General features: G+C 35.2%; 1 protein-coding gene across 2 annotated transcripts in view; it reads left to right on the top strand.

The window, feature by feature from the left end:
- The window catches only part of UBE3C (ubiquitin protein ligase E3C), a 71,148-nt gene that overhangs the window by 13,800 nt on the left and 30,705 nt on the right, over positions 1-26,643 (top strand). The window contains exons 4-16 of one of the 2 annotated variants that reach the window (XM_053977809.1): positions 319-465; positions 1,142-1,257; positions 2,684-2,841; positions 4,845-4,998; positions 5,784-6,004; positions 6,286-6,440; positions 8,243-8,430; positions 15,449-15,535; positions 16,181-16,338; positions 16,883-17,115; positions 20,859-20,963; positions 21,787-21,874; positions 25,197-25,294. In XM_053977809.1, the coding sequence (XP_053833784.1) occupies positions 319-465; positions 1,142-1,257; positions 2,684-2,841; positions 4,845-4,998; positions 5,784-6,004; positions 6,286-6,440; positions 8,243-8,430; positions 15,449-15,535; positions 16,181-16,338; positions 16,883-17,115; positions 20,859-20,963; positions 21,787-21,874; positions 25,197-25,294 (1,908 nt within the window). Of the gene's footprint in view, positions 1-318; positions 466-1,141; positions 1,258-2,683; positions 2,842-4,844; positions 4,999-5,783; positions 6,005-6,285; positions 6,441-8,242; positions 8,431-15,448; positions 15,536-16,180; positions 16,339-16,882; positions 17,116-20,858; positions 20,964-21,786; positions 21,875-25,196; positions 25,295-26,643 lie in introns of those variants that run through there. The other variant, XM_053977818.1, reaches the window with a different exon arrangement.

Consider the following 26,643-nt stretch of genomic DNA (forward strand, 5'->3'; position numbering starts at 1 on the left):
AAAAGTTGTTCTAAGTTGCTGTTGGATAGATTCTCCTAAGAAATAGTTTGTTTAAATTCGTTAATTTGAGTAAACTGGACTAAAATGTTTGATGTGATAATGCTTGATAAGCAACAGATTTGTTGCAACTGTAGCTTCTGAATTACAGAATGGAGTTATGGCTTCAACTGTGATATCGTGTGTATGTTTTGATCTCTGAACAAATATGTGTTGTATCTGTTTTACTGCTTTGCAACCTCACTGGATGGGAAGCTGAAATTTTGCTCTGTTTTAAATCATAACCGTTATTTATGTATTGATGCATGTTTTGTTTTTAAGTACTCTATCCAAAGAAGTGAATTTGATCGTTGTGCTAATTTGGCTCAGTCTGGAGGAACCTTTTCCACTGCTAATGGAGCGAATTTGACTCTTCTGGTTCGCCAGTTACTCTTTTTCTATAGACAGAATGAGGATTCAAAGCGTTTGGTGAGTACTGTTACATACTTTGATCTGTAATACTTGCACTTCATGCACTTCTAAAGTAGTGTTTCACTTCAAAGTGCACTTTTCACTGCACTCTGCTGGTTTTCATTTAGTCACAATAACTTAAAATTAGATTTTACAAGTGCATGTGCCCGCACACATACATAATATGTGAAATGAAGCCTTGAAAAATCCTATGTGTATTGTTCACAGTAAGTTTTTAAAAATACTATACTTCTATTATGATTTTAATTTTTAGACTGTATTTCTGCTTAGCCCCATGGTCATTCCCAAGGTGTTTGGGTGGCTTTTTTTTTCCGCACTGTTTAGTATTGCTGCAATATCAATTGCAAAGTCACTGCCAGCTTCCCAAATGTATGAGAGAGTGTGATTCATAGTGGCTGTTAATAATGGACATTGAAGAATTTGGCTTGTTAAAAACAAAAAATTACCAGATGGTGTAACTCAGTCTTAACTTTAAAAGTTTAGTACTTAATGATCGTGGAGTTTATAATGAATAACATTTTTTTTTTCTCAACTGAACATGATTCAGTCTGAGTTTGTGTTTTGTAAGTCTTCCAAAGGTATCCATAACAGCATTGAAATACTATTGTCTGAGTTGTCATAGATGATGGAACTTGTCATTAAAAACTGTAAACTTGGGCACTTCTTGTTGCAGGTATGGATGTGTCAGAATTTAATTAAACAGAGTTCTCAGTTTGTTAAGCAATTGGATAGTCCAGACAGACTTACTTGCTTATTCCAAATAAAAAGACTGTTGGGGCTGTGTTGCAGGTAACTTCTTTTTTTCTACGTGTTACTATGTAAAAAGCATTCAGAAATTATGTTGGGCACTTTTTTGTTTCTTTTTGTAGCAAGTGAAGTATTACATGTACATTAATTTTATGTAGAAGACTGTTTATATTATATATGTGTCGGCCATAGCATAGGATACCTGTTCCCATGTAGAACAATCAAATGTTCTTAAGTTCTGTTGACTTTCAAGTTCAAATGTGTTAAGGGATGCTCTCCTAGGATAGGCCTGAGTAGTTCTTACCTGTTTTTTATAGTGATATCATTGACAGCATTTGTGGAAACCAGGTTTGCTTGGGAACTGATAGTGTTTAGATGTTATTATCTGAAGTAGACTAATGTTCCAAGGATATGCTTTGGATAGATGTTGTTTCAAAACTAATATAACTGAATATGGCTTTCCTCACACTTTATTTTGAACTGAAGGCACATTGAGCAGTTACATTATTGGCTTCAGCATTAAATTTATTATTTGTAGTGGGAGGGTCACAGGAAGGTAAATCTGTTAAGGTGACTTGAATATCTAGAAGCTATTGTTATTCTCTTATTAGAAAACAATATATTTGTCCTTATCCATAATGGGGACTAGTTACACTCTGCAGAGCTTTAAAATACTTGTTTTTTAGACAATTGTTTCATTTAGGTCACTAAAGCTTGTGTTCTTATAAGTGTGTAGAGTGTATGCATGAGAAACAGTGACACCAGATTCTAAAGAAGACTTGGGTGCTGGGCTTTAAAGTCCATGTGCAGTGGGACACAGATGTGGTGTCACTGTATGGAATTGCACATTTTCACTACAGTGGAAATTGTGTTTTTGTAAATGCAGGTCTTAATATGGATGGGGAAGAAAACACACTGTTAGGACAAGTCAGTCCATATACATCTCGCACTAAAAAATACTTTGAATTCTAAACAGGCTCTTAATCATCATAAGTTCTGTGGTTACTGGTAGCTGTTACATAAGCAACTTGTTAAAAGGGTGGGAATGGTTGTATTTTTAATATTTGAGTCTGTAATCAAAGACATAGTGTGTTAGTTATGCACATGATGTTCCCTAACACCTGTTCCCAGCTCGTGTTGCTCTGGGGCTTTCATGGCTTCATTTGTAATATGGTTAGTGGTACATGTTGGTAAAACATGTATTATTCTTTGCTTCTCTTCCAATTTATGCAGTAGACCTCCAAATTTTCAAATCACTCAGAGCAAGAATTTAGTAGGATTTAAAGGTAGAATGCCATATTCGTAGATACCCTAAAATCAGGAGTTATTATAAAGATGTCATCAAAAAGATGTAACTAAAGCACTGAGAGTGCCTGGAAACCAAGTAGATAGAAATAAGTTACTTTAAGGTGAATGTGTGGTGAAATATGAGAAATCTCTTGTTAAATAATTTTCATTTCATTTATAGGCTACTGCAAAATTGCAATGATGACAGTCTGAATGTTGCACTTCCTATGAGAATGCTTGAGGTATTTTCATCTGAGAATACGTATTTGCCTGTTTTACAAGATGTCAGCTATGTGACATCATTAATTGAACAAATTTTGCACTACATGGTTCAAAAAGGTGAGTAGCTAGGAACCAGAAGTTCTGGGAAATAATCAAAAATTGAACACCTGAAGCCCATATTGTTTAATCGAATTTTTGTCTTTACCACAGACACGATGAATAAAGTGCTGCATACACTAACCTGTGCATTAGGTGGATATTGTCCTTGTAATGAGGTCATGGCTTGAGAAATTGCTGCTTGATTTCTTTGGAAATTCTCTTTATAAATTGAATATTCTACTAAGTTATTTCTACAGAGCTGTAGCACAGCTTTTGAGAGTAGGTGGATACTGCCTAACAAAAGTTTTATTCCAGTAGATGTTTAATACTCTTATGTGGACACACACACTGTGGCAGATCTAAGCTTCAGTTGTGTAAAAGTTGGTCATTTTATTGCAGTACTGTTCTCTGTAAATGTTAATATTCATTATTATTCTAGATTGGCATTAGCTTTTCATCCTGCCAGCACTCAGACACCTTAGCAGAGGTGGTAGCCTGGCTTTTATTTCTCTCCTACCATCATCAGCAAAACTGTTTGCTAAACTGCAGTCAGTGACACCTGTGCAAACATACCAAAAGTTAAATGAATTGGATAGTTAGCACCAAAATGATGTTTAGTTGCAAAGAAACTTTATTACTCTGGGAATGTCCAAAATAAATAAATTATTTTGCCTTTTTGATATGGTGGCTTGACTTTGCAAAACTTGTGGATCATGAGGGAAGACAAAAATGTTTTGAAATAAATCTCTTGGATCCAGCCTCTTTGGTGTAAAATGCAGAAAGAGCATCTTCCAATCATTGGTTATTGGAAATTTCTATATAATATTTACAGTACATTCAATGGACTTGACTACCTAATCCTGTTACTAAGGTCTGTATGTTGAAGTCACTATGAGGAAAAAAATTACTCTTAATGTAGCACATTTATTTTACTTGCCTTGGCATAACAAAAACTTTGTCACATTGGTTTTTATATAATAAATATGCATGTATTTATTTTCAGTATAATATTCTGTCCTCACAACTGATACATGGCAGTTTGAGATTATAGAATCATAAATGTTTTACTAAAATTTATCTCTCTGATTACTTATAATGAAAAAAAAGAAATGGTTTTGTGCAACTGCAAACTTTCTGCCTCCTAATAAGTTTTGATGCTGAACTTGTAAAGAATCTGTTACCAGTTTTCATTAGTGTATGGTTTTGGATATAATTTGCCTTCCATGTGTGTCTGGTCAGCATTGCTAAGTTATTCCTTTATGGAGACTTCCACTCTGGCAAGTTAGGTGGTCCCTGAGAAGGGTTCTTAGAATGGACTCTCAGTGATGTGACACTGTTTATGCATTTACAGTGTTCCTGTAATTGTGGAACTTGTGTCTTAGTTTGGGAGTTCACTGAGCATGAAGGAAGTTGGTTTAAGAAGAATGAAATCACGTGGTTCCGTTTGTACTTCAGTGAGACAAAAATAAATTACTCTCTATACATGTCTTTATGGCATGGGTGATAATACATTTTATTACTGTCTGAGAGAGCCCTGCTCTGGAAATAGTGATTGTATTCTTCAGCCTGATGAGGCAAGGTGATCACAGAATTGGGACATTGTGCCAGCAGGCCTCTTGCCTGTATGATGCAGTCATGTTTTGGAATAGAGTAGAAAATTCTTCATTTCTGGAAGAGTGAAAGGACAACATGACTAGAGTCACTCAAAGGGAAGGGAACATCTTTGTCATAAGTCATTATTTTAAAAATCAAAGTATTCACTTGATCAGCAAGAGCTGATTGATCTTCCAAAATCAAACTGATTGTGAATATGGTTACCTCTGAATGATTTTATAATGTGATGTTTCCAAAGAGATTGCTGCTAATTATGTGAATATGACTTGGACTATTGTAAAATGTCTTCCTAAGTCAAGCTTCATGTAATGAATTAGAAAGTATTTTTCAGCTTAATTTGTATTGTTTAATAGAGAAAAGAAGAAAAATAATGCTGTGTTTTAAAGTGATTTTTTTTTTACTTGCAGGCTACTACAAGTCGCTTTATTTGTTAATTAACAATAAGCTTCCCTCGAGTATTGAGTATTCTGATGTTTCTCGTGTTCCTATTGCAAAAATACTTCTGGAGAATGTTCTGAAGCCATTGCACTTTACATATAGCTCCTGTCCAGAAGGTGCAAGGTAAATAAAGATAATATGAAACATTTGTGTACTCATTTGCTATAGACAGAGGTGCAGTTTGTTGTTGTCTAGTGTTCAGACATTCTTTCAGTGCAGTTTGTTGATTTATTTGTACAGTAAGGATTTTTTTGGTAGCACTGTACATCACTGAAACAATTTCAGTGGTTTCAGGTGTTTTTAAGAAAAAGGCAATAAAATGCCGAATGCTGCAATAAACAGAGCACAGAGAATAGCAGGTATCAGTACACAGGAATGAGGGTGTGGAAAATTTAGATGAGAGCAGAGATGCAGCTAAGGGTAGATGAAAAGAATTTTAGAGTTCAAAAGAACTTTGTGACAGATGAGCTGAGGTTTATGGAGAGAAATTACTAAGGCAGCTTACAAGCAGAAAGAGTCAGGTATGTAGACAGAGGGAACATGAATTCAGGTTGTATCACATACAGTAGTGTTTTTGTTACAATAGGATTTTGTGTAAAAGGGTTTTTTTTTAATATGTATTTTTTTTCTTCAATATTATAAAAATGTATTTAATTTCAGAATAGTTTTCTTCCAGTTCATGAAAAGTTTAAAGGATAAAATTGCATGTAAGATCATTAGGAAGAGGATTTAGTATAAGAAGTTAATTTTTGAGAAATCTGATGTACTAGGATGGAATTAATGGAGCACATCTTTGCAGTCCTCTTGATGGATGTGTTCATACTTGCAAAATGATCTATTATTCCATTGGTATAATTGTGGGAAATTTTGCCTGTATTTTCTATAGCAACAATTTTTCTTCCTTTCAGGCAGCAGATTTTTGCAGCCTTCACAGAGGAGTTTCTGGCAGCACCTTTTACAGATCAGATATTCCATTTCATCATTCCAGCGCTTGCTGATGTGCAGACCATTTTCCCTTATGAACTCTTTCTGAATGCACTATTATTAGCAGAAAGTGGATGTTCAAGAAGAAGTGATCAAGCCCCATGGCTTTTCTACTTTGTGTTAACAGTTGGAGAAACATATTTGGGTGAGCAAGCTGAGTGGACAATTCATTGGTTTCTTCATGTTAACATTAATATGTTACGTATTTCCTCAACGTGGTTCATTGCCAAGTAAAAAGGACAGTTTGTGGATAAAAGTGTTGGAGAGATCTGTTCTGTTACCTATTCTTACCCTTTTCATTATAAAAGTGCCCTAGTTTGGTAAGATTTGGTATAACTTGTTTTGGTCAGGTATTTCTGGTAAAATATTTTTTGTAGCACGTTATGATCTCACTGATGATGTTTGGTTTCTATGTATGTGCTCTAGGATCCCTTTCAGAGGAAGGACTTCTTGTGTATTTGAGGGTACTCCAGACTTTTCTCTCTCAGCTGCCTGTGTCTGCTGCTGGTACAAATTGTCAAGATGCAAACAGTGATTCTGAAGATGAGGATGAAGAGATCAGTAAAATGACAACTACACCAGTAAGCAGTGCAGAATTCCTGTGAATGGATTTGTGCTGCAGCAGCAGCAAAGATAGGCAAAAACATGGTCACTCTAAGTCCAGTATTTTTCTATAGGTGTAGAAGGGAGCCTGTTTGCTTCATAAAAATTGATGACTGTTCCTGCAAGCAAATGGAACTGATTGTTTACATTAAAGCAAATTCCCTACTATAATAATAGTTCCGGAACTATAGATAATGTTTCTGTGAAAGTACAAAGCTTTTATTTTAAAAAAGGCTTAAAATTGCCTTTTTACATTTGTCTTTTACAGAGATTTTCTTACTCTCTGTATTCTGTAGGTCCACAATAATATTGAGATATCATGAAATAGACTGATACTCCAACTTAGTGTTTTCAATTATTTTCTCACAGAAATAACTACAGTCTTTATCCTGTAGAATAGATCAGTAGATACCCACTAACTCAAAAGCCCTCAAAGGCAAACCAACACCTGCTTTCTGTAATAATACATAGAGACACTGTTATACATAGAACTTCTTCACTACAGTTTAAATTTATAAATAGAATAAATCTGTGCTGACTTTAGCATCCTGCTACTCATATAAAGGCTTTGACTAACCAAAGTTGGACAGATGTAAATTCAGCAGTTTCTTACTGGCCTTTATGTAATCTTTCAGAAGACACAGCCATTCAAAGGACATAGTGTGCATGCTTTCCTTCTAGAAAGTGAGAAATTTCACCATATTTAAAGTCCATTAAAAAAAAACTTAGGAAGAACCATGCTGCCAGGGATTACTTGCAGCATTTTACTTGGGTGTTTTTAGATGCTGCATGTTACTGTCACACCAACATCTTTACCAGTGAAGTGTGAATAAAATACTTTCTTTGCCAGGCGCACACACTGTGTGCAATGTAAATATTGGCAGATTCTACTTGTGGCTTAGAGATTGGTGATGCTTAGGAAGTGATTAGGTCAAAACAAAGCAGTAATTTCTGTTCACAGATAATTTACACTAATTCATAAATTAGTAAATTAGAAAAAAAATCTACTCTGAGGAGGCTTTATATAAATAATATTCTTTATTGCAATATGGTTTTTTGTGTGTTTTTCCTCTGATTTTTTTTGTATGTATTCTATATTTTCATGCATGCCTGTCTTACCATTGAAAAAAAAAAAAGGTGAGTGGGTGGAGAACCCCTCTTTCTTAAAAATTTATAACTGGTTAACTTGTGTCCTTCAATGAGCCTGACAGCTTTGCTCAGTTGGGGGCACGATAAAGAGGAAATTAGGAAAAGGTTAAGGTGGACTCAGTTGCATGCCAAGAAAAAGCATTCCTCTTCACACACTGCTGGTACTACCCAGACATGTGCTGACCACCCTGAACTTTGTTGTCATTTGTTAACACAAGAATTGTGAATGTAAAAATACTCCTTATAAAGGAATTTAGAGTCAACATCTGTTTCTGGGTTTCATGTCCAGTGCTGACTGATGTCAGCAGAGAAGAGATGATTATTCACGTTTCGTGCCAGTTAGAGATTTTGCCTAATTGTATGCAAGTGCTACAGAGCATACTTATAGTAAAGGCAGTATTTCCACTGGCCTCAGTGAAGGATGGATACCAAAGCTCAACACTTACCTGCCTGGGGCTTTAAGTTGACTCTTGAATCTAATATTTTTAAAACTTGGATATATATATGTGCTTCTGTTATATTTATTGTACAAGAAAACTTAATTCTAGTTAAATTTGGAAGTATTTTTTAATTGAAAAGGGGATATCATTAAATAGAATTAAAAGTAAACTTTCCTTTGATGTGTTTGTAGGGTGATGGGAGAATATCAGTCCAGTACATAACTGAGGAGTGCCTCAAGAAATTGGACACGAAGCAGCAGACAAATACTCTACTGAACATGGTTTGGAGAGATTCAGCCAGTGAAGAGGTCTTTACCCTGATGGCATCAATTTGCCACACACTAATGGTACAACACCGAATGATGGTGCCAAAAGTCAGGCAAGTAGAACTAATAGTCATCTTGAGCTGTAGCATATCTAAAATTAGTTTTCTTAGATAGACTTGTTTTAAATTCCTTGTGGAGTTTTTATGTGTTTTCTTTTACATCTAGCTGAAATAAAGTAGAATTTCAGAATTTAAACAGTAATTCCAGGCAAACCAAAGAGTGGATTGTTTCTTACTTTTCTTGCTATTCACTATGCCCTCTCAAGATTCTTCTGAGCATTTTATCTGTTCCCTTGCTCCTATGCAGTGTATCATTCTAGTAGAAATTGTACTACCTTGTTTTTAAAACATTCAGTGCTCTGAATTCCCCGGTCTCTCTGGCTAGCTGAGCACTGAAACCAACTCGTTCACACCCTTCTTTAATATATGCCAAAATCTATTGCTACAAATCAAAATAATTCCTAACTGTTGAAAATCGCTGTTGTTTGGGGAGGGTTTGGCACCTGAGAGGAGAATAAAGGACATGTTCATTTGTGCAGTATTCTTTTACAAAGATTGCAAACCACAAATGTCAGAACAATGGGAGAAGATTTTCAACCTTTTTATTATCAGACTGAGACCCATAAGTATTAACACTGTTCTGGTGCAAGTAGTTTTGAGTACCTATGTAGTTGCTGGTAGTAAAGTAAGTATTCAGGGAATGTTGTAAACATAATTCAAAGTGCATTGTAAACAGTGATACAGAAAACTAATTAGGTGCTATCTTAGCCCAATGGTGTTTATAGCTGCTAGAGGAAGTAAGATGTCAGTGAAACTGTGATTGCTCGATTAGGGTAATTAGTTCTTTGTAGACTAATTGCATTAGAGCAGGATGTGAGACCTGAAGATCATAGCAGCAGTTGAATTAGTGTGCCAGCTTTATTGTTGCAAGTAGTACATTGCCTTGGATAGTAATTACTGAGCTTAAATGCATCACTGCATTGACTGGAGGCTTGCTGGTGAGATGTGTGGAAAAGGGTGTTTAATGAATAAAGAAGTCACCGAACTTTAATTGTATGAGTATGGCATCTATTTCCTCTGAGAAGCTCTGTTGGGTCTTGGCAATTATTTGTGATAACAAGCTATTTGCACGTTGGATAAATTCAGGAGTTATGAAAGTTCTACTCAGCATCTTCTAGTAGAAAATAATTTACAAATCGTGACTTTTGAATAGCTGAATTTTAGAAATGAGTAGTAGATACTAAGATTTCTGTCATTAATACAAGTGTAATTACTTTTGTGGTCAAAATGAACTTAATTTACACAGATATTTGGTAAATTAAAATAAACAGTTAATTACTAGTTCTGACTTAGAAGTCAGCTGTAAGTGCTGGGTTTGTCAGGGATCATAATTTCAGCAGCTGTCAGTCTTTTGTCCTATTCTCAGTGCATTTTAGACCTGGCCTAGGTTACTGAGCAGCTATTCTAAACATAATTTTTGAGTGTTTTTTGAAGGACAGATGATGCTAATTTGTGGAATTTAAAAAGAAAATTAAAAGAAGACATTTTGTCATTAAGTTTCATTTTTTGTATTTGTCTGGTGATTTTTTAAAATGTCCAAATATTTTTATCAAATTTAATGATAGTCTTTTGAACGATGCTACACTTGCTTTGAAACTTTTAAATTACTTAATATCCGGAGTGAAGTATATCTACTTAATAAAACCATGTAGAAATAGTTCTGCAAAAATAAATTATCTCAAATTATTTTTAATACATTCTAAGAGCTTAATAGTGCTCTTGTATTTCGTGTTTGAAATCATACTCGGTCAAATGGTTTAGAAGAGGAGTTGTTAAAAAGACTTCGTTTATTTAATAGTGTATACATCTGTGATATAAAACAATGATAAAAACAGAAGCTTCAAATCTGAAAAATGGGATGATAAATACAGTAATGATTGAAAATAATTTTTCAATAACAAGAAAATTGGGCTAAGGTCAACACAGGGAGCAAATGACAAATATCTTGGTATTGTTTTAATAGTTCTGAGTTTTTTTTCCTTCTTGGACAAAGATGAGAATTTCAGAATATAGACTCGTGTCACTCTGTTAAAGCTGAATGCTTTTTTTTTTTTTTTTTTTTTTTTTTTTTGAGGCTTCTCAGTACTTTTATAATTTGACTGATGATGGTGATATTGTGTGGTGTTAGGAACATTGGTGTTACTGAATCAACTCAGTATTTTCCTTGGTTTTGTAACAGAGACCAAGACAAAACAGGATGCCCACCAGTAAAACGTAGTTTTGAAAGGAGCAAGCCTGTAAAGTTATTTTCTGATGCTCTAGACAGGGTGGTGGGATCCAGAGGTGGATAGCTGAAAAAACACATTGCTTTGGTTAATTATTAGGAATTTTGATGAACTCTGAAATAATTCTGGAAATAGACAATAAAGCCAAATTAAAGAAGAAGGTCACAATACAAGAAAAAATGTAAAAAATACAAATACCAAAAAACCTGTAGCCTGTGTTCAGTAACCTGGATTAGAGGTGTAAAATAAAATCCTGATTGTAAAGGAGCCATTTGGGAGTTCTGCTTGTTTTCAAAAAGGATGTGGCTTTAATATTTTCACTATGAAGTTGATACATATTATTGGATACAGTTACTAAAAAAAAAGAGAAAACTTGTGTCTTGGACTGTATTTCTTACATAGAGACTTGCAAGACTTTTTCATGAAACTGATACTTTAAATAAGGATATTCTGTTTCTGAAAGATATTTTGGGGTGTAATTAACTTCATCTTTATTTCAGCTGAGTGCTAAATGGTGGTGGAAGCTGTGCTGGTGCTGGGATGTCAGTTGCTGTCATTGTCTGACCAGTGCCCCAGGTTTGCTCACCTTGGGTTAACAGCTCCACAGTCCCTGTTCCTCACTGCTGCTTAATGACTGAGACTGCTCATCTTGGCCTGTGGTTCAGCACTGTTTGGCAAATGGCACTCTGGTGTGATCTGAGCAGCATGTCTTCATATGTGTGCTGAGCTACCCAGGCTTTACATGCGGCTGTTGCGGTCATTCCGTAGGCAGCGTTCTGACACTGCTGTTTTTCTTAAAGCCAAAATCATTGCATATGCAGTTTTAATCTTCTTTTTTTAAGCATTGCTTTATGTTCGTGGTCCAATACAAACAGAGGTAAAAGCATAAAGCAGCCTAAAGATCAGGACAGTTCATTTACCAATGGCTGTGCTGCTGTCTCATACCTGTGACACCTCACAGTTCTGCGGTGACAGAATCTGCTGCCCCAGCAGCAGTGACCTGTCGCAGGCTGTATGAGCTCCTCTCATTCTGCTGTATTCTCTTCATTAACTTAAATGGTCTCAGTGGGAAACTGAGTCCAATTTATGACCTAGACTGAAAATCTTGCCTTTAACTAATTAACTTGTAGTGGTGCCTCAGCTAAATTAAGCTTAATGGGTCATTTAATCTGTCTCACTGCACAGGAGGAATTTGACACTTTTTTTTAAACCAGAGGTGCCCAAAATGCTAATCTGGCAAGTAGACATAAATCATGTGGCCTTTGTGGACAATTAGATACCTAGAGAGAGAAACAAGGTTCTAAATAAATGATCGTTATGTACTTACTTTTGGGAACAGATAATTTAATTTGGTATGATTAAAATTGATACTTAACAGGAATCACTGAAGTGAATTTAACTCTATCACAGCATGAGGTTGAGGCAGTGTGTGTTTTTCCACTTGAAAAAAGTTTATCCTTTCTGGTAGCAGAAAAGTGTTTCTTCCTTCCAAGAGACTGAGCTAAATCTTAATATTGGGCTTTACAGAAAATCTGTTAATGAATCCATTACATAAAACTTGTATAATGATCTCATAATAAAGAAGTTGGTGGCATTCAGTGAGATTTTCAAGAAAATGCAAAACCTCCAGATATGAGGAATTTAAACTTTAGCTGTTTGGGTTTTTTTAGAATAATGCAAATATTGAAAATGAAACCCTGAGTTAGATTTTAAGGTTTACATAAAAGTCAAAATGTCTGTAATCTTTTTTATTTCTAGTTCTTTTTGTGGGTTTTTTTTTTTCTTTAAATAAAAAAGTGTTCAAGACTGTATGGATACCCAAGCTTTATATTAGCTGACCTCTAAACTTTGTGGATTCATAAGGCTTTTTCCTCAGGATGTATAAGCCATCCCTATACTCTTCTGCAGTTTATCAGGAATTTTTTCACTGTGTCATTTTACTGTAGCTCTGCCTGCAAAAGCTGTTTTTAAACAGATGAACATCTTTTATCTGCCAAGGAAAAAGATCAGATAAGGTAGATTTTGACCTATTTTGATTCTCCAAGTTTTTTTTTTTACTTAGTTGTTTTTTGCTTTTCACAGTGCTTTTTTTGTCAGTGTGAAAACAAAAATTTCTAAACTTTATTACAGCTGATTTTGTGTAGGTACAACTTTCCAAAGTCATCCTTGCATTTTGTGGTAGGTTTATTTTTTGTATTTTTTTGGTTACAGTTGTCATTTTCAACTTCAAAAGCCAATTTCTGTACTTGGAGTGGGAGGATAGCTGTTTTTTTCTGCCATCTTTACTTTTGCAATGGATTAAATTTCAGGTGAATCTAGCAATGCAAATCTCTTTTAACACATGGCCCATTCTGTGTTCATTTTGCTGTGTTCTGTGTTTGTTTTCTGGTCACAGCACAGAAACTTTAGAATGGAAGCTTTAGAACAGATGAATTAATTTGCTTTATATTTACAGTTATTTCATGTTAATGAAACAGGCTGTTGGTGCCATCTTCTACCTAATGTGCATTTTTGTACTTAACCAGATTTTCAGGAAAGGGAAGTGTGAAAGTTGAATTAATTCAGCATTTCTGGAACTGAGCCATGAAACAGAGCAGTTGCTACAATTGACTGCCTGAATCACGGATATGGAATAAAAATGGCTAAAACTTAGGCAAAGGTTATTATTGTAAGCTCTTACGGTTTGTCCTTTTTTTCCCTTCATTACTGCTGAATATTGCTAGAATGAAAAAATGAATTACATTATGATAGGTTCATTGTCCATAATGTTTGTTCATTTCTGCTCAAACTGTTACATAATTTCCAGGGATGATTGTGAAATTAACAAGTTTTTCCTTGGAAGCTGCATGAGACCTGAAGGCAAAGTGCCAAATTACTTTTCATTTTAAATATGAGGCTGAAAACTGAAGGTCACTGAGGAAATTTCTCATTTCGGAAACCAAGACATCTGAGCTATCATTCAGATATTTAAACATTAAAATACAAATCCTTATTCTAAATTAGCTAGGTATGATAAGGCTATCCTTACATGTTAATGCATAATTTTCACCAAATGTTAAAATAATGTGACTTTAGAAGGGAATAGAATTCTCATGTATCAAATTCAGGTTGATTTTTTTCAAAAACACATAGTTAAAGTAGAATTTAATGTAACAGCAAAACTTATCTTAAACTGGCATTAGTTACAGTTGCTTCAAATTTGACTTGGACTTGGTAATGTTCCCAATGTGCAATTTCTTTGAAATAAGTGAAGCTCCCAACTCTTTTTAAACGTAGTGTTCTATGCATTTAAAATTCAAAGAGGCACACTGCAAACTCAAGGCTGCTTGTTTCATTTCCCGTTTTTCTGCATGGCCCTAGTCTATTTCCAAACCTCCCCTACCTGTGAAATGATCCTTTGTGCTCAGTGAGGAGTTCTGCCTGCCTCCTGCTGCTTTATCCCAGCACAGATCCTGTGTGTGCAGCTGCCTCTGGGGGATGCAGGTGAGCTGGGAGCCCGAGGAAGGGACCAGCATTGAGACTCTGCTGGTGGGAAGGCAGCAGGAGGAGCAGCCAGCCAGCCAGGACTCAGGGCTGTTTGTAAGAGGGTGTGTAGGTGTTCTTGTGTGGGAGTTAAACCATTCTCCAATGTTTTAAAGCCTTTATTGATATTTTACTTTTTTTCTTTAATGAAATGTGTGCTTCTTTTCCTTTTGCCATCTGGTAAATTTTAATTTCCACCTGGTCCACAATAAATACTTCGTTTTCTGGCAGCAGGTAGTCTCCCCTCCCTGCTCCCATTTCCCAGCCTCCTATCTCTTCTATGCCTGGTCACAGAGAATTTTGATGTTGCAAAACTATTGGCCACTGAGAGATGTTATCTCAGTATTTGTTTTACTTCCTCATACTAATTAGGAGACCTAGGAAAGTAGCATCTAGAAAAATTAACTGAATAATGTTCTTTGATACCTGAAAAAATGACTATTTAGTCAGTGAAATCTGGTTTGATTCCTAGAAGACATTGTTCCAAATGATTTTGTCTCATATGTTGTTTCCTACAAGGGGAAGAAAATATGCTAGGGATGACTTTTTAGTTTCTGGAAGCTTTTTATTTCTCATTTCTACAAAAGTTTTTGATACTGTAATCATGTCTGAAGTAATGTGGTTAAAGTCAGTCCTGTGTATAACTGGCTTGTGAAATTACACATTTACTTTTACAAATTAGTAAGAAATTTTCAAACAATCAACAGTTTTCAGTCTGCAGATGGGTTAGTGTACATGTAGCAGTCCTGACATTGTTCCACTGATGTTCTCTTTCTCTCTGCCAAGCTGAGTATATCAGTAAAATTGCTATAATTCTGACATAAATTAAGGTATCTTAATCTACCTTTTGCAAAAAATTACTATGTTTGTTACTGTCAGAGGAACCACAGAAGTGACCTATTAACTAGTTTGGTGTTATTTTCTATATTAGAATTTAAAAGGTACCAGATAATTCATTCAGTGTTATGTTATTTTTATTAATATATGTTGAATTCAGAGAAAGACTGGAAATGTGGGTTTATATTGTATGGTTGGTTGCTGAGATAATGAAAGTTGTTATTTTTGGTATAAGGTTTTATATTCTCGGTTGTCAGTTTTTGGGGCTTTCACCACATTTGATCAGAATGAGACCTTTCATGTGGAAAAATTAAATTTAAATTGTTAATTTCTAAGAAATTATCGAGTGAAAAGTTCTTATAGAAACATTGTGTTTTGTGAATTTTGAGTATTTTGGAAGACCCAATTAATTTAACTTCTTCTTGCAGGCTTCTTTATAGTTTAGCATTTAATGCCAGATTCCTGAGGCATCTTTGGTATTTGATATCTTCAATGACTACACGGATGATAACAGGGTATGTATTGTACCATTTGGAACTGATCCTTTGTTAAAGTAGAACTGATTCCTTGTTAAAATAAAGCATATCTAGTAGAAATGGAATGGGGCAGTTAATGGTTACTTAACTCCTGTGATTTCATAAAACTGAGCAAAATCTTGGAAACAGGACAGGATAAAAAAAAAAAAAACTTATTTAAAATGAATTTAATACTTTGTAGTTCTTACAAGCATCAGTGTAACAAACACTGAAGCCCCAGGTGGTGCCTGCCAAGTGTGTGAGTTTTATCTCACATGCTCTGACTAGTCCAGAAATAGATAGTAGCAGAAGCATCTTGGGAGCTGAGGCACTGGCCCTACAGATGTGTTCAGTGCTGCCATGCAGAAATTATTCTCTTTGCTTTGTGTCTCTAAAGTATCTGCAGTCTGTATTAGTTAATGCCCAAGTTAGTTTGTCATGGGGACACTGAAGTACCAGTGACAAAAACTTGTGAAGAGTAACCTTATTTTCCAACAATTGGAAATAATAGTTCTTTAACTGAAAACACCATTGTTATATTGCTGTTGGAGCTACTACCACATTCTTTAACTAGAAAGCTGAAGGTAGTACTGTCATAGAGTATTTTATTAATCCTCTCTTTTACACTGCATTTTGTATTTTAAGGTCTATGGTGCCACTCCTTCAAGTGATTTCAAGAGGCTCTCCAATGTCTTTAGAGGACTCTAGCCGAATTATCCCTCTCTTCTACCTTTTCAGTTCTTTGTTTAGTCACTCACTTATTTCTATTCATGATAATGAATTCTTTGGTGACCCAATAGAAGGTGAGTTTCGAGCGTACCAAATAGCAGTGCTTTGTAAAATGTTTTTGTGTGAGGCTGGAGAGCTCCCTGGGCAATGATTTGCTGACATCTGGGAGGAAGGATCTTCTGGCCTGGCTTGCTGATGGTCCCCTGAGCACTCAGCTGTCAGCTGACTCTTTTATGGTGATTGCACTTAGAAAAAAGAGAGAAAAATTAATGGTCTGCACCTTGGGAACCCTAGCTTTACACAGGGTCTGATATGGAAGTTCTTAATCATGATAATTTTTAATGAGTTAGTGAAGAGAGCAAACTTCTACTGAACCTGCAGTTTAATGTATAAATTTAACATAGCAGGAATCACAAAAGAGATCAAGGGGATATTGTAATTAAAATAATTGTGACTACACACAATCCCAGGATTTGATCTCATTTCTAAATGTTTACTCATTCTTTTTTTGGGTGATGTTTCTTTTCTCTAGATTACTTGTGTGAATATTAAAGTTGAATTAAGTAATTAGGGTTTTTAAAAGTAATTTAAGGAAACTTAAGCTTGTGTTTCATATAGTTGTAGGTCAAAGACAATCATCAATGATGCCTTTTACACTAGAAGAGCTTGTAATACTGTCCCGCTGCCTTCGAGATGCATGTCTAGGAATCATAAAGTTGGCTTACCCAGAAACAAAACCAGAGGTTCGTGAGGAATATATTGCAGCATTTCGAAGTGTTGGAGTAACAAAAAACACAGAAATGCAGCAATGTATACAGACAGAACAGAAAAGGTGGATTCAGTTGTTCAAGGTAAATTGTGTTAATTTTCAGAACATAGCTGAATAAAATTTTCATGATTCTGCTGAAGATATGAAATCAGATTTTTTTTCCTCTAATTTTATTGCTATTGCAACAAGGAATATGGATTTGGGAAGATTGCTGTTTGGCATATATGCTAAACTTCAAGTAACTAAATCCTGATAACTGTAACAAATTTTTTTTTCTTCTGTCAATTCTTGATTTTCTTGCTTGTCTTGTTTATAAAACAATTACTGTCTAAAACGTGGGGTTTAACTTGGACTCCCATTAATCAAGGTGCTTAAGCATGTTGTCATAACTTTGTATAGGTGTGAAATTCTAACAAAATCTAATGATTACTCAGGTACTTCTGTATTAGAGACTTCACTATACTGGAACCATGCTGTATTGGTTTTTTTGGTATTCTCCTAAAACCTGTTGGTATTCCTCATTTTGGGTTTGCTGGAATACTAAAGGGAAGGTGAATCTGGCTTAGCAAATGTGAATTTAATGTATGTTCTTTCTGGATATCTACCTGTGTTTTTCTGCTGGTTTTATTGTGGCATCCTAGCTAAGACATGAGTTAATAGAAGCTGAAAATAGCAGAAAAAAAACCCCCTGATATAACTTGCTGAAAAAAAGGAGTGCTTGACTTGTCATGAAAATTCTGCAGCAAACACATCTAGTCAGCTAAAATTGCTCATTAAAGAAGTGGGAGCAGAAGAAATGCATTTTCCAAATTGAATGCTAGATTTACAGTCTGTTTAATACTGGCGACCTCTCGCGCACTAATGTTCAGTTCGAGTCATCAGCTGTCCCTTCAGGTCTTTTATCACTGCTTTTGTCAAGCTATCTATTTAATTGAAAGAAGTTAATTGAATGAAAATGATCAACTAAGCTTGTATTAATATTGCTAATGGAACTTTCTTCTTGGCCATGTTTGGAGAAAGATGTCATGCTAGACTTTAGGAAAGGCCCATTAAGGCTTGCACTTAACCTGATGGGCTAATTAAGGAATGCTTATTCATTCTACAAGTCTAAGGTAGCCTCTATCCAGCCTATTCTGCCTGATTTTACAACACATTTCACTTATGAGCATAAGCATTAATAGCAGTGAGAGTAACTGATAATGTTTTGATTGCATTGAATACAGTCCTAATGCACCACTGAATCTGTAATTTGCACAGATTGATCTAATATATGTTTTCACAATGTAATTTAATTACTTGTCTTTAAATTGCCAAATAAACTTTTGATTTAAAGGTCACTAATGAAACCCCTGATATGTCATTTTTTCTGAGAAAGATGTCAGACCAGGGGTATTTTTATGCGTGCAGTTCATATCATGCCTCCTTCTTTTTGTTTGCTTTAGTTTGTTATGCTTAATCAATCTTTGTGTAAATTGGTGGATTTCAGGTGAATTTGATCATATTTGCTGTCATTCACTCAAAGTCCTGAGTTACTTTGTCCCACTTTGGCAGTCTGAAATGAAACTTGTAGTGGAACTGTCAAAACTGGGTGTCAAAACTCTTACTATGTTCAGGAGCCAGGGCTGTCTTCCATCAGCTGATTTGGAAATATAAGTCTTGAGGGTATCTGGAAGGCTCCAGTTCTACCCCAAAAAGAAGATAATAGCAAAGCTTTCCTTGTTTACTTCTTCAGAAGCATGTTTGTTGTTACAGATAAAATTTGAATGTGGCTAAAGTTAATGTCATCAAGAAGACTCCACTGAGGCTTTCCTGACAGCAGCTTCAAAATTGCTTCCTGCCAGTAAGCAGGCAGCAGTACCTTCTTCCAAATCATTAAAACAAAGCTAAAGTAGTTAATTATAAATTCAAGTAGAAAATGCTTTTTCTTTCTTTTGCACTATGTCAAATATATCTATCAAATATATGGGATTTCTCTTTGCTAAAGCTTTTGCAAGGTGCTGGTGGAAAAACAGACACAGTACTTCATTATCATCTGTGCTTTTAATTGCTCTTTTTTCTTTTAACTCCTCACTTCTTTTGTGTATTTCCTATGTCTCTGGTGTCTAGTGAAATACATATGTATATATATGAAGTGAATGAAATGATACACATATATAAACACACACATACATACATGCAAATATAGGCTTTACTTCTGCAAGGTAATGGTAAATCTGGAAACAGGGAGGCTGCTAACAATGATGTGTATATTTGCTAACAGATTGGAGGGCTTTGGTAAGATGGACTTGTGCAAATGTCTTCAGTCAACAGAATCCCCCATTTTTGGCTTGGTATAATGATGAGTAGTATAGTCAGCTGTTACAGATTCCATAGAAAATCTGAAGTTATGAGTATATGAAAATGCATTTTGTTAAACAAAAGAATTATTTCACTATCTTGAGTTAATCCTGTGAAATCAATTTTTTAATTTTGCTGAATTTTAGTTTTAAGTATTGCTTGCACTGGACAGTTTATTGGAAAGAAACCCCCATTTTAATGTGTTTTATTGTGGTACATCTTCCCTTTCCATGGAACACATACTTAAGAAAATTTTACAAAGGAATACTGAGTTGGGGTGGCAGCGGGGTTAGTGTTCTCAGTACCCATGCATTCTGCAGGAGAAACTGCAGTTTCACCTAATCTGATTCAGCTTCCTTTAAGGTTTCTTTAGTTGCTTGTAAAATATTGTATTTTCATGGTCTTCATGTACATAGTCTTTTCTGATTTTATTTTAGTTTTTAAAAATGTTTGCCTCACTTACAGTGGTAATGGGACCAGAGAACTTCAGTGATTCATGTATAAGGGAAATTTTATAAGGGAAAGGTGATGAAAATTCACATGTAATCATACAGTTCACTTAATAGCATTCTTTGTTCTATCTTGAATAAAGACATTACCTTAAAGACTAGATGTTAAAAGCTCTTTTGTGTAGCATCTAGATACAGAATCCTTTAGAAGGCCCATTGAACTTTGTTACTGTTGACACCTGTCTATTAAGACTGTCTTTTAACAAGATTATTTCAGAAAAATGTACACTTTTTTCTTACTCATTTTTCAAGTGCTGTACTTTGAAGTTGCCAAACAGATGGCTGTTCATTGTAGCAGTGATAATGTCTTTTTAGCCTAGTAATTTACTGTTGTATTGATTCCACTTAATTATGTTTTATGTAGTGGTGGGTGAACTTGATTCAGCTTTGGACAGAAGGCATGCAGCTGAGTATGGCAGTTCTGCTTGAGGTGGAGAATTTGTTAGCTTGGTTTCTCTACTCACTTTTTTTTTTCTGTATTGGAGGAAACTGCCAGGAAAAACACTAAAATTGCAAAGATACCCTAGTGACCGTGAGAACAATTTTTCTCAGCCTCTCAATTTTGCTAGGATGATAAAAGAACATTATATACATACCTAATACACATTGTGTGTGTACTTGATTTGGTGTAATTTTCTTTAAATAAGTAGTTTAATGTTGATAATGATTTGTTTGGGCTTCCTTGAACTGGCATGCAGCACTTTAGGTGTGCAGTACTGCTAAATCCTATGTAGTCCTGGTTCCTAGATTTTGGATTGAGACTTTCATAAGCCAGGGTTTTTGATGTCTTGCAAGTGAACCATGATTACTTAATTTCGTTCTAAGGTATTTAAGTCTAACAGCAAGTTTTTGTGAGTTAAAAATAAGTGAGAATTTTATATGTAACTGATTTTTTAAAAACAAGCCTTTTCTTTGTGAATTATGTGATTTCATTCACAGTGCTAAATGTATACTGAATGTATGTGTTTCTGACACCTAGGTCATCACAAACTTAGTGAAAATGTTGAAATCTAGGGATACAAGGAGAAATTTCTGTCCACCAAATCACTGGCTCTCAGAACAAGAAAACATTAAAGCAGATAAGGTAAGAGTCATATCCTTTTCCATGGAGCCTTACAGGTGCCATATTTTCAGTGGTAAAGTGTTTGATTCCTGACAGTATTAGTGATGTTGATGTTGCACAGATTATATGGTTTAAAACCTGAAATAATGTTGCTTTTCTCTAATGTAAGAGTCTGGCAACTGGTAAGAAATTTCTATGTTAAAGCACATTTCCAATCCATAAAGGGGAACTTGCCCTACAGTGTAAGAGTGTAAATCATTGGCATTTATAGGAGAGGAGAATGGGAAACCTGGTAGCATTTAGTTGCATCTTCTCATAGTAAAAATGCTAAATCAAGTAATTGCTGTATAGTAGGGAAAATTCTCTTCCAAAATAAAAGAAAATTAAGCATCATTTTCTGTACTTACCTCACCTAGAAATGACTTTATTTTTCTAAGGGCTTTTGAAAAAATGACATTGATCTCAAAAAGTGTGTATATGTGTGCAAAAGAAAAAGCTGATACCTGCTGTGGACTAGATTCCTTTGAATCATGACACATGCTCAGTACAAAATAAACAGAATATTTGACATCTCAAAATTCAAAGTTGGCTTCTCTAGTGTCCTAAATACTAGAACTGAATGTAACATTGTGTGGTATTTTTAAATACAGGGGATTGATATTGTACTGTTGTTAATTGTGCATCTCTCCTGTAAGGCAGAGTGTAAGGAGGGACCAGCAGAAATGAAGATGTTGAGGTGTTCAGACACTCCTGCATGTGACAACTCTGTGTGTTTAGTATGCAGCAGTAAATTGTAATGTGTAATTAGGTCCTGTTTAATTGTGAAATCCTGTTAATTTGTGAGGTCACACAGCTGTATGTGCCATCAGCCAGACATGTCTGGAGAGTCAGGAGGATGGGGAGAATAGGACCGCTACAGTCTACTTTGGATGGTAAGACACTGTCCATGCAATTTCAGCTGTGCTAAGTCAAAATAAGAGATTGCCTTATGCAAAGAAATCTTGTCTTTTCTAGAACTCAGTTGAGTATTTTGTAGTAAAATCTTGCTAACCAAAAGCAAGACAGTCTTTCATACTTTTGGTTAAGATATTTTAAAAAATTGTGTTCTAGTATGCATGTGTGTATATCTTTATAATATGTCATGTTATTTAATTTAATAATTTCTTTGTCCAAGCTTCCACTGGCATTGATGAAGGGAAATGATGAGGTGGAGAAATGATGTGTTCTTAAAATAATGTATTAATATGTATAAAAGGCAGTTGCATAGAACAGAAAATTAATAGTTGCAGAAGATGTAAAGCATTGAGATTTTGCTTTTACTGTATACTATAAAGAAACATTTTTGTTATGTATTAAACTGTAACAAACAGGCTTTGTATTGTAAATATTAATTCCTGTTTATAAATATTGTGTCTAATTAGATAAGGCAGAAATGTAAACCTCTGAATTACTCAAAATATCAGGATTTTATGGAACTTGCAGAGAATGATTAGAGAATGGGACAAACTTAGCAATCAGGGTAAATTTACACTAGATTCTTCCAATATACTTTCTCATGTGGACAGTCTGTTTCTTCCAGCTCTTCATACCTTTTCAGCTTCACTATACTAGAATTTTACCTCTCTGTGAACAGGTAAAATAATCATTAAATCACTGGCACTTGTGCAGAATTAATAATGAATTTAAAATGGGGCCTTTAAGCAGCAAAATGATTCATCTACAGAAGTCCTTACTCTCTTTCAAGATGATGCAATCTGCTTGAGTTAGTTTAGTCAGATCCAGTAGATCATGGAGAGACTGTAGCCTTTGAATGCTGCTGTAGAGTTGTACAGAATTAAGAGCTTTGGCCAGGGTTGAAACCTAAAGACTTATAGTGATAATTTTTATTTGAGTAGCTATGATGGTAAAAGCTTATTTTGATTATCTTATTAGTGTAGTTGCCATATAATAACTAGTTGGCTCAGTTAAAGTTCTGCTGAGAATTATTGATTATATATTTTCCCAGTTTAGTTTCTTTCTTTGGAAGTCACCACTTCTCCACATCAGCAATCCTTGTTTCTTTCACTGACCTACATGACTCTCCACAGCTGTTTATACTGTCTGGATGTTCTCCACTGCCAAACCTATTCCAAATTTATCACTTCCACGTTCTCCTGCTCTCCTTGCCCTCACACCTACACTACCTTAAGCTCTCTGCCAAGTCTTCCTTCCCCAAATGGCCCCAGTTCCCTCCATTTCATGCCTCTCCTGGTGTGGGCAGTTGGGGGATAAGGAATGCCTGTGCTGTGCAGGTGTGAGCAGCTGTGTGCCCTCCTTTTCCTGGCTGGCTCCAGGTGAGCTGGCACACTGAGCACTGCTCTCCTGGCTGTGCCTGTATTCAGGCTACAGGAATTTCTCCTCTCTGACCCGTTGAAAATTTTCACAGTACTTGGTACTTTTGAATCTCCTATTCTCTGTCAAAGTTGAAGTTTAGCTGATGAACTCAAGAGGTGTGTTGGAGGCAAGATGGTGAGGAAAGATGGCACAGTGTGTTCATGTAGACCTCATTTTCATACACAGTCAGGCTAAAAAGGAAGTGCAGTCAACATGAATGTGTGAAAACAAGCAGGTAACCTTGTGCACATGACTTGTTTAATCCCTCTTGACTCCATATGGGTTAAAACCAATTAGCATGAAAGTACTGCTGAATCACATATGGTCATGTTTATTTGTGCTTTTTCATTTACTTAAATAGCAGACTTGTGAGTTCTAAATGCCCTCTGTATTGATGACTCCATCCCATATTTCTCTTTAAAGAAAGAAGCTGTGATGGAGAAATGCAGATAAAATTGACTAATTGACTGAAATAATTGAACTGTCGAAGTCATGTAGTAGTTTACCTTTGCTGTACATGCACTTTTCATTTAAAATGATTTTAACTGTTAGCTTAATAGGCTTCATACATTGACTTTAATTAAAAATGTTTACTAAGTAAACTAAAGGTAATCACAAATCAGCATTTTATTAGAAATTCCAAAGGCTTGCAATGTTGAAACCTGCTCCCAATGATTATATATCAAGATTAGTGATGCTTAGGGTCATAGCCTATTAAATTGGTGCTTAAAATATCCCTACTTAAAGTGCTTTGAGTATTTAAAAAACAAACAAAAAAGAACATTGAAGTGTTTGGTCCAGAAGATTGCAGATGATGCTTGTCACCATGAGTAGAAGCCAAAGAAAAAACCTTGAAACTGTAATCAAAAACTTGCAGACAGGGTAATGACATGAAGCATTTACGTATTTGGTAATACACTCTATGTGTCCAGACTCTGGAGTCTTTTTTCAAAGGTGATTATTAAACAGGAAAATGAAACAATCAAGGAACTGTAGGTGTTGTTACATCTGTAGACTGAAGTCAGGTGGACCTTTGGCCACAGTGGCTTGTCAGTGAGCAATACTGACTGCACTTAATTAATTTACAGTCAGATATGTGCTCACCGAGTTTCCTCCCATAAAGCTAGAGCAGGATTGTCATTTCTACTGTGCATCACCAAAAGTTGAGTTGGTTCCTAAAAATACCCTGTGAGTTCAAAGGAGCTGCACAGTACTTTGGGAAATGCATGAATGAGATTCTCTTCTGTGTCTACTTGAATTCTTCTCCAAGATTTTTGTCTTAAATGCATTATACAGGTTCTTGATGATGTTTTCATTGTTTCTTCAGTCACTGGGATTTAATGTGGTCGCTGTGACTTTGCTGTTAGGAGAGAAAACTCATTGAAATAAATGTTATCTTTCTGTTGGTTTCCTTAGATTTGGTTTAATTCTTCAAGTTTTTACCTAAAATGACTTGATTGAAACTCGATGATGTAATTGAAAGCACAATAACTGTAAACTATTCTGAGCATCAGAATAGGAATATTGTATATTTCTGCAATGAAAATTCTAAATTATCACAGTTGCTAATTGTCTTATATCATGCATTTTTTCTTAATTCCTAAGCTAAAATGTCAATAAGAAGATTTTTTTTTCTGAATAGAGGTACAGAAGTACTTGTTTGTATATGCATTTTGTTTTGTGTGTTTTCACTACTTATATTTTAGTTTGCCTGTAGCAACTAATGTTTAAAGAAAGGTAAGGCTTTGAGTAAGTATGTAGTAAATAAACTATTTTAATGTATGTATTTTATACAAAGTAGATTGAGTCACTTGATACAAAATAAATTGTTTCAAAAAATGTTCTTTCTAAAATTTTTTAAATTATTATTTCTATTTTAAGTGGGTTTGGAACCAGCACCTCTTTCTGTATCTGAAGAACGACAACTTGCAATTCTGACAGAGCTACCTTTTGTAGTTCCTTTTGAAGAAAGAGTAAAGGTACCTAATTTCTAATTTAATATGCAATTGGTGTTTTTAGTTTTTTGTTTTGAGTAAGTGTAAAGAGAGCACTTAGTGAAGTAGAAACTGGATGGATTCCCTACAGAATGTAGATGGAATCCTACAGAAGGATATGACAGTCTGCACTGGTTTTCTGCAGTACTCATACAGCAACTGAGCATTTGAAGTTACTGACTTCTCTCTTACTTTCCTGCTTGTGTTGCCCTTAATAATATTTGCATTAAAGTCAGGAACATTTATTCTGACAGCTGAGAGCAGTTTGCAGTCCCGGCAGAGATGGCTCTACGTGATTGCACCCTCTTGTGGTGGCACAGCCCCGGCCAGTTGTGTGTTGTACCAGAGTGCAGGGTCACAGCTGGAGACTCGGGAGCACTGGGTGGGTTTGCTCCAAATGAGGTTATGGATGTCCATTTTGGGAAATTAACACCTAGAGATTAAGTTCCTGCATTCATAGCTGAGTAGCTGAACTTTCATAGAGTGTATAGCTTAAAACTTGGAAGATTCTTATACTTGATTGATTGGATTTGCTTTTGAATATTTTTGAGATTTTATATGTGTAATTTTTAGTTCTCTTACCTATTTCAGTTTGCATCATAAATATTCTTAAAGCTTTTTTTTTTGTTAAGCACATTTCTTTTAATACTGGTTTAGTTTTCAACAATATCAATTATTTAAAAACTGCTGCCTAAATTATCTTGGAAATGTTACGTTTCAAGACACCATCAAAAGAATGAGGAGTAATTCCACAGGGAAAGTCAGTCTTTTTTTGTCAAAACCGACAGAGGCAGCTTTGGTAGAAAATGTGTGTTTTTTTCTCAGGATCCTATGAAACAGTTGTTCCAACAAAACATCTTTCTAATTACTGTATGGCAATCCCTCACTAGGATTACAGGGAAATGATAGGAACTGATCTCAAGCAAGGATCTCTATGTCATGACTTAGTCACTGCCTTCCAACCTCTGGACTTCTTAAAGCTGTGTTGAGATGCATACATGTTATGTTTTTGGATTTCATAAAGTCTTTTTTGGTGCAATTTGAATTCATAGAATCTTGTGTACTTTTATCACAAAAGCTGAAGTAACAATAGCATGAGAGCTTGGAGATAAGGATAAAGCTACAACAGAACTAATATAGTTCAAAGAGGAGATCCTGTTACACTGTATTTTGGAACAAATGTGTACAGTCCTTTTTGTATAATAGTGGGAGTCAGCATTCCTTGGAGTCTCACACTGCCTCTACTGAGCAAGTTGCAATAAGAAAATACCACGACCATAATAAGAGTTGTTTTTCCTTTTGGTCAGTTGCTGCCTATTGCTCTGTAATTTAAT

Source organism: Vidua macroura, chromosome 1, assembly GCF_024509145.1.
Source record: "Vidua macroura isolate BioBank_ID:100142 chromosome 1, ASM2450914v1, whole genome shotgun sequence".
Lineage (NCBI taxonomy): Eukaryota > Metazoa > Chordata > Aves > Passeriformes > Viduidae > Vidua > Vidua macroura.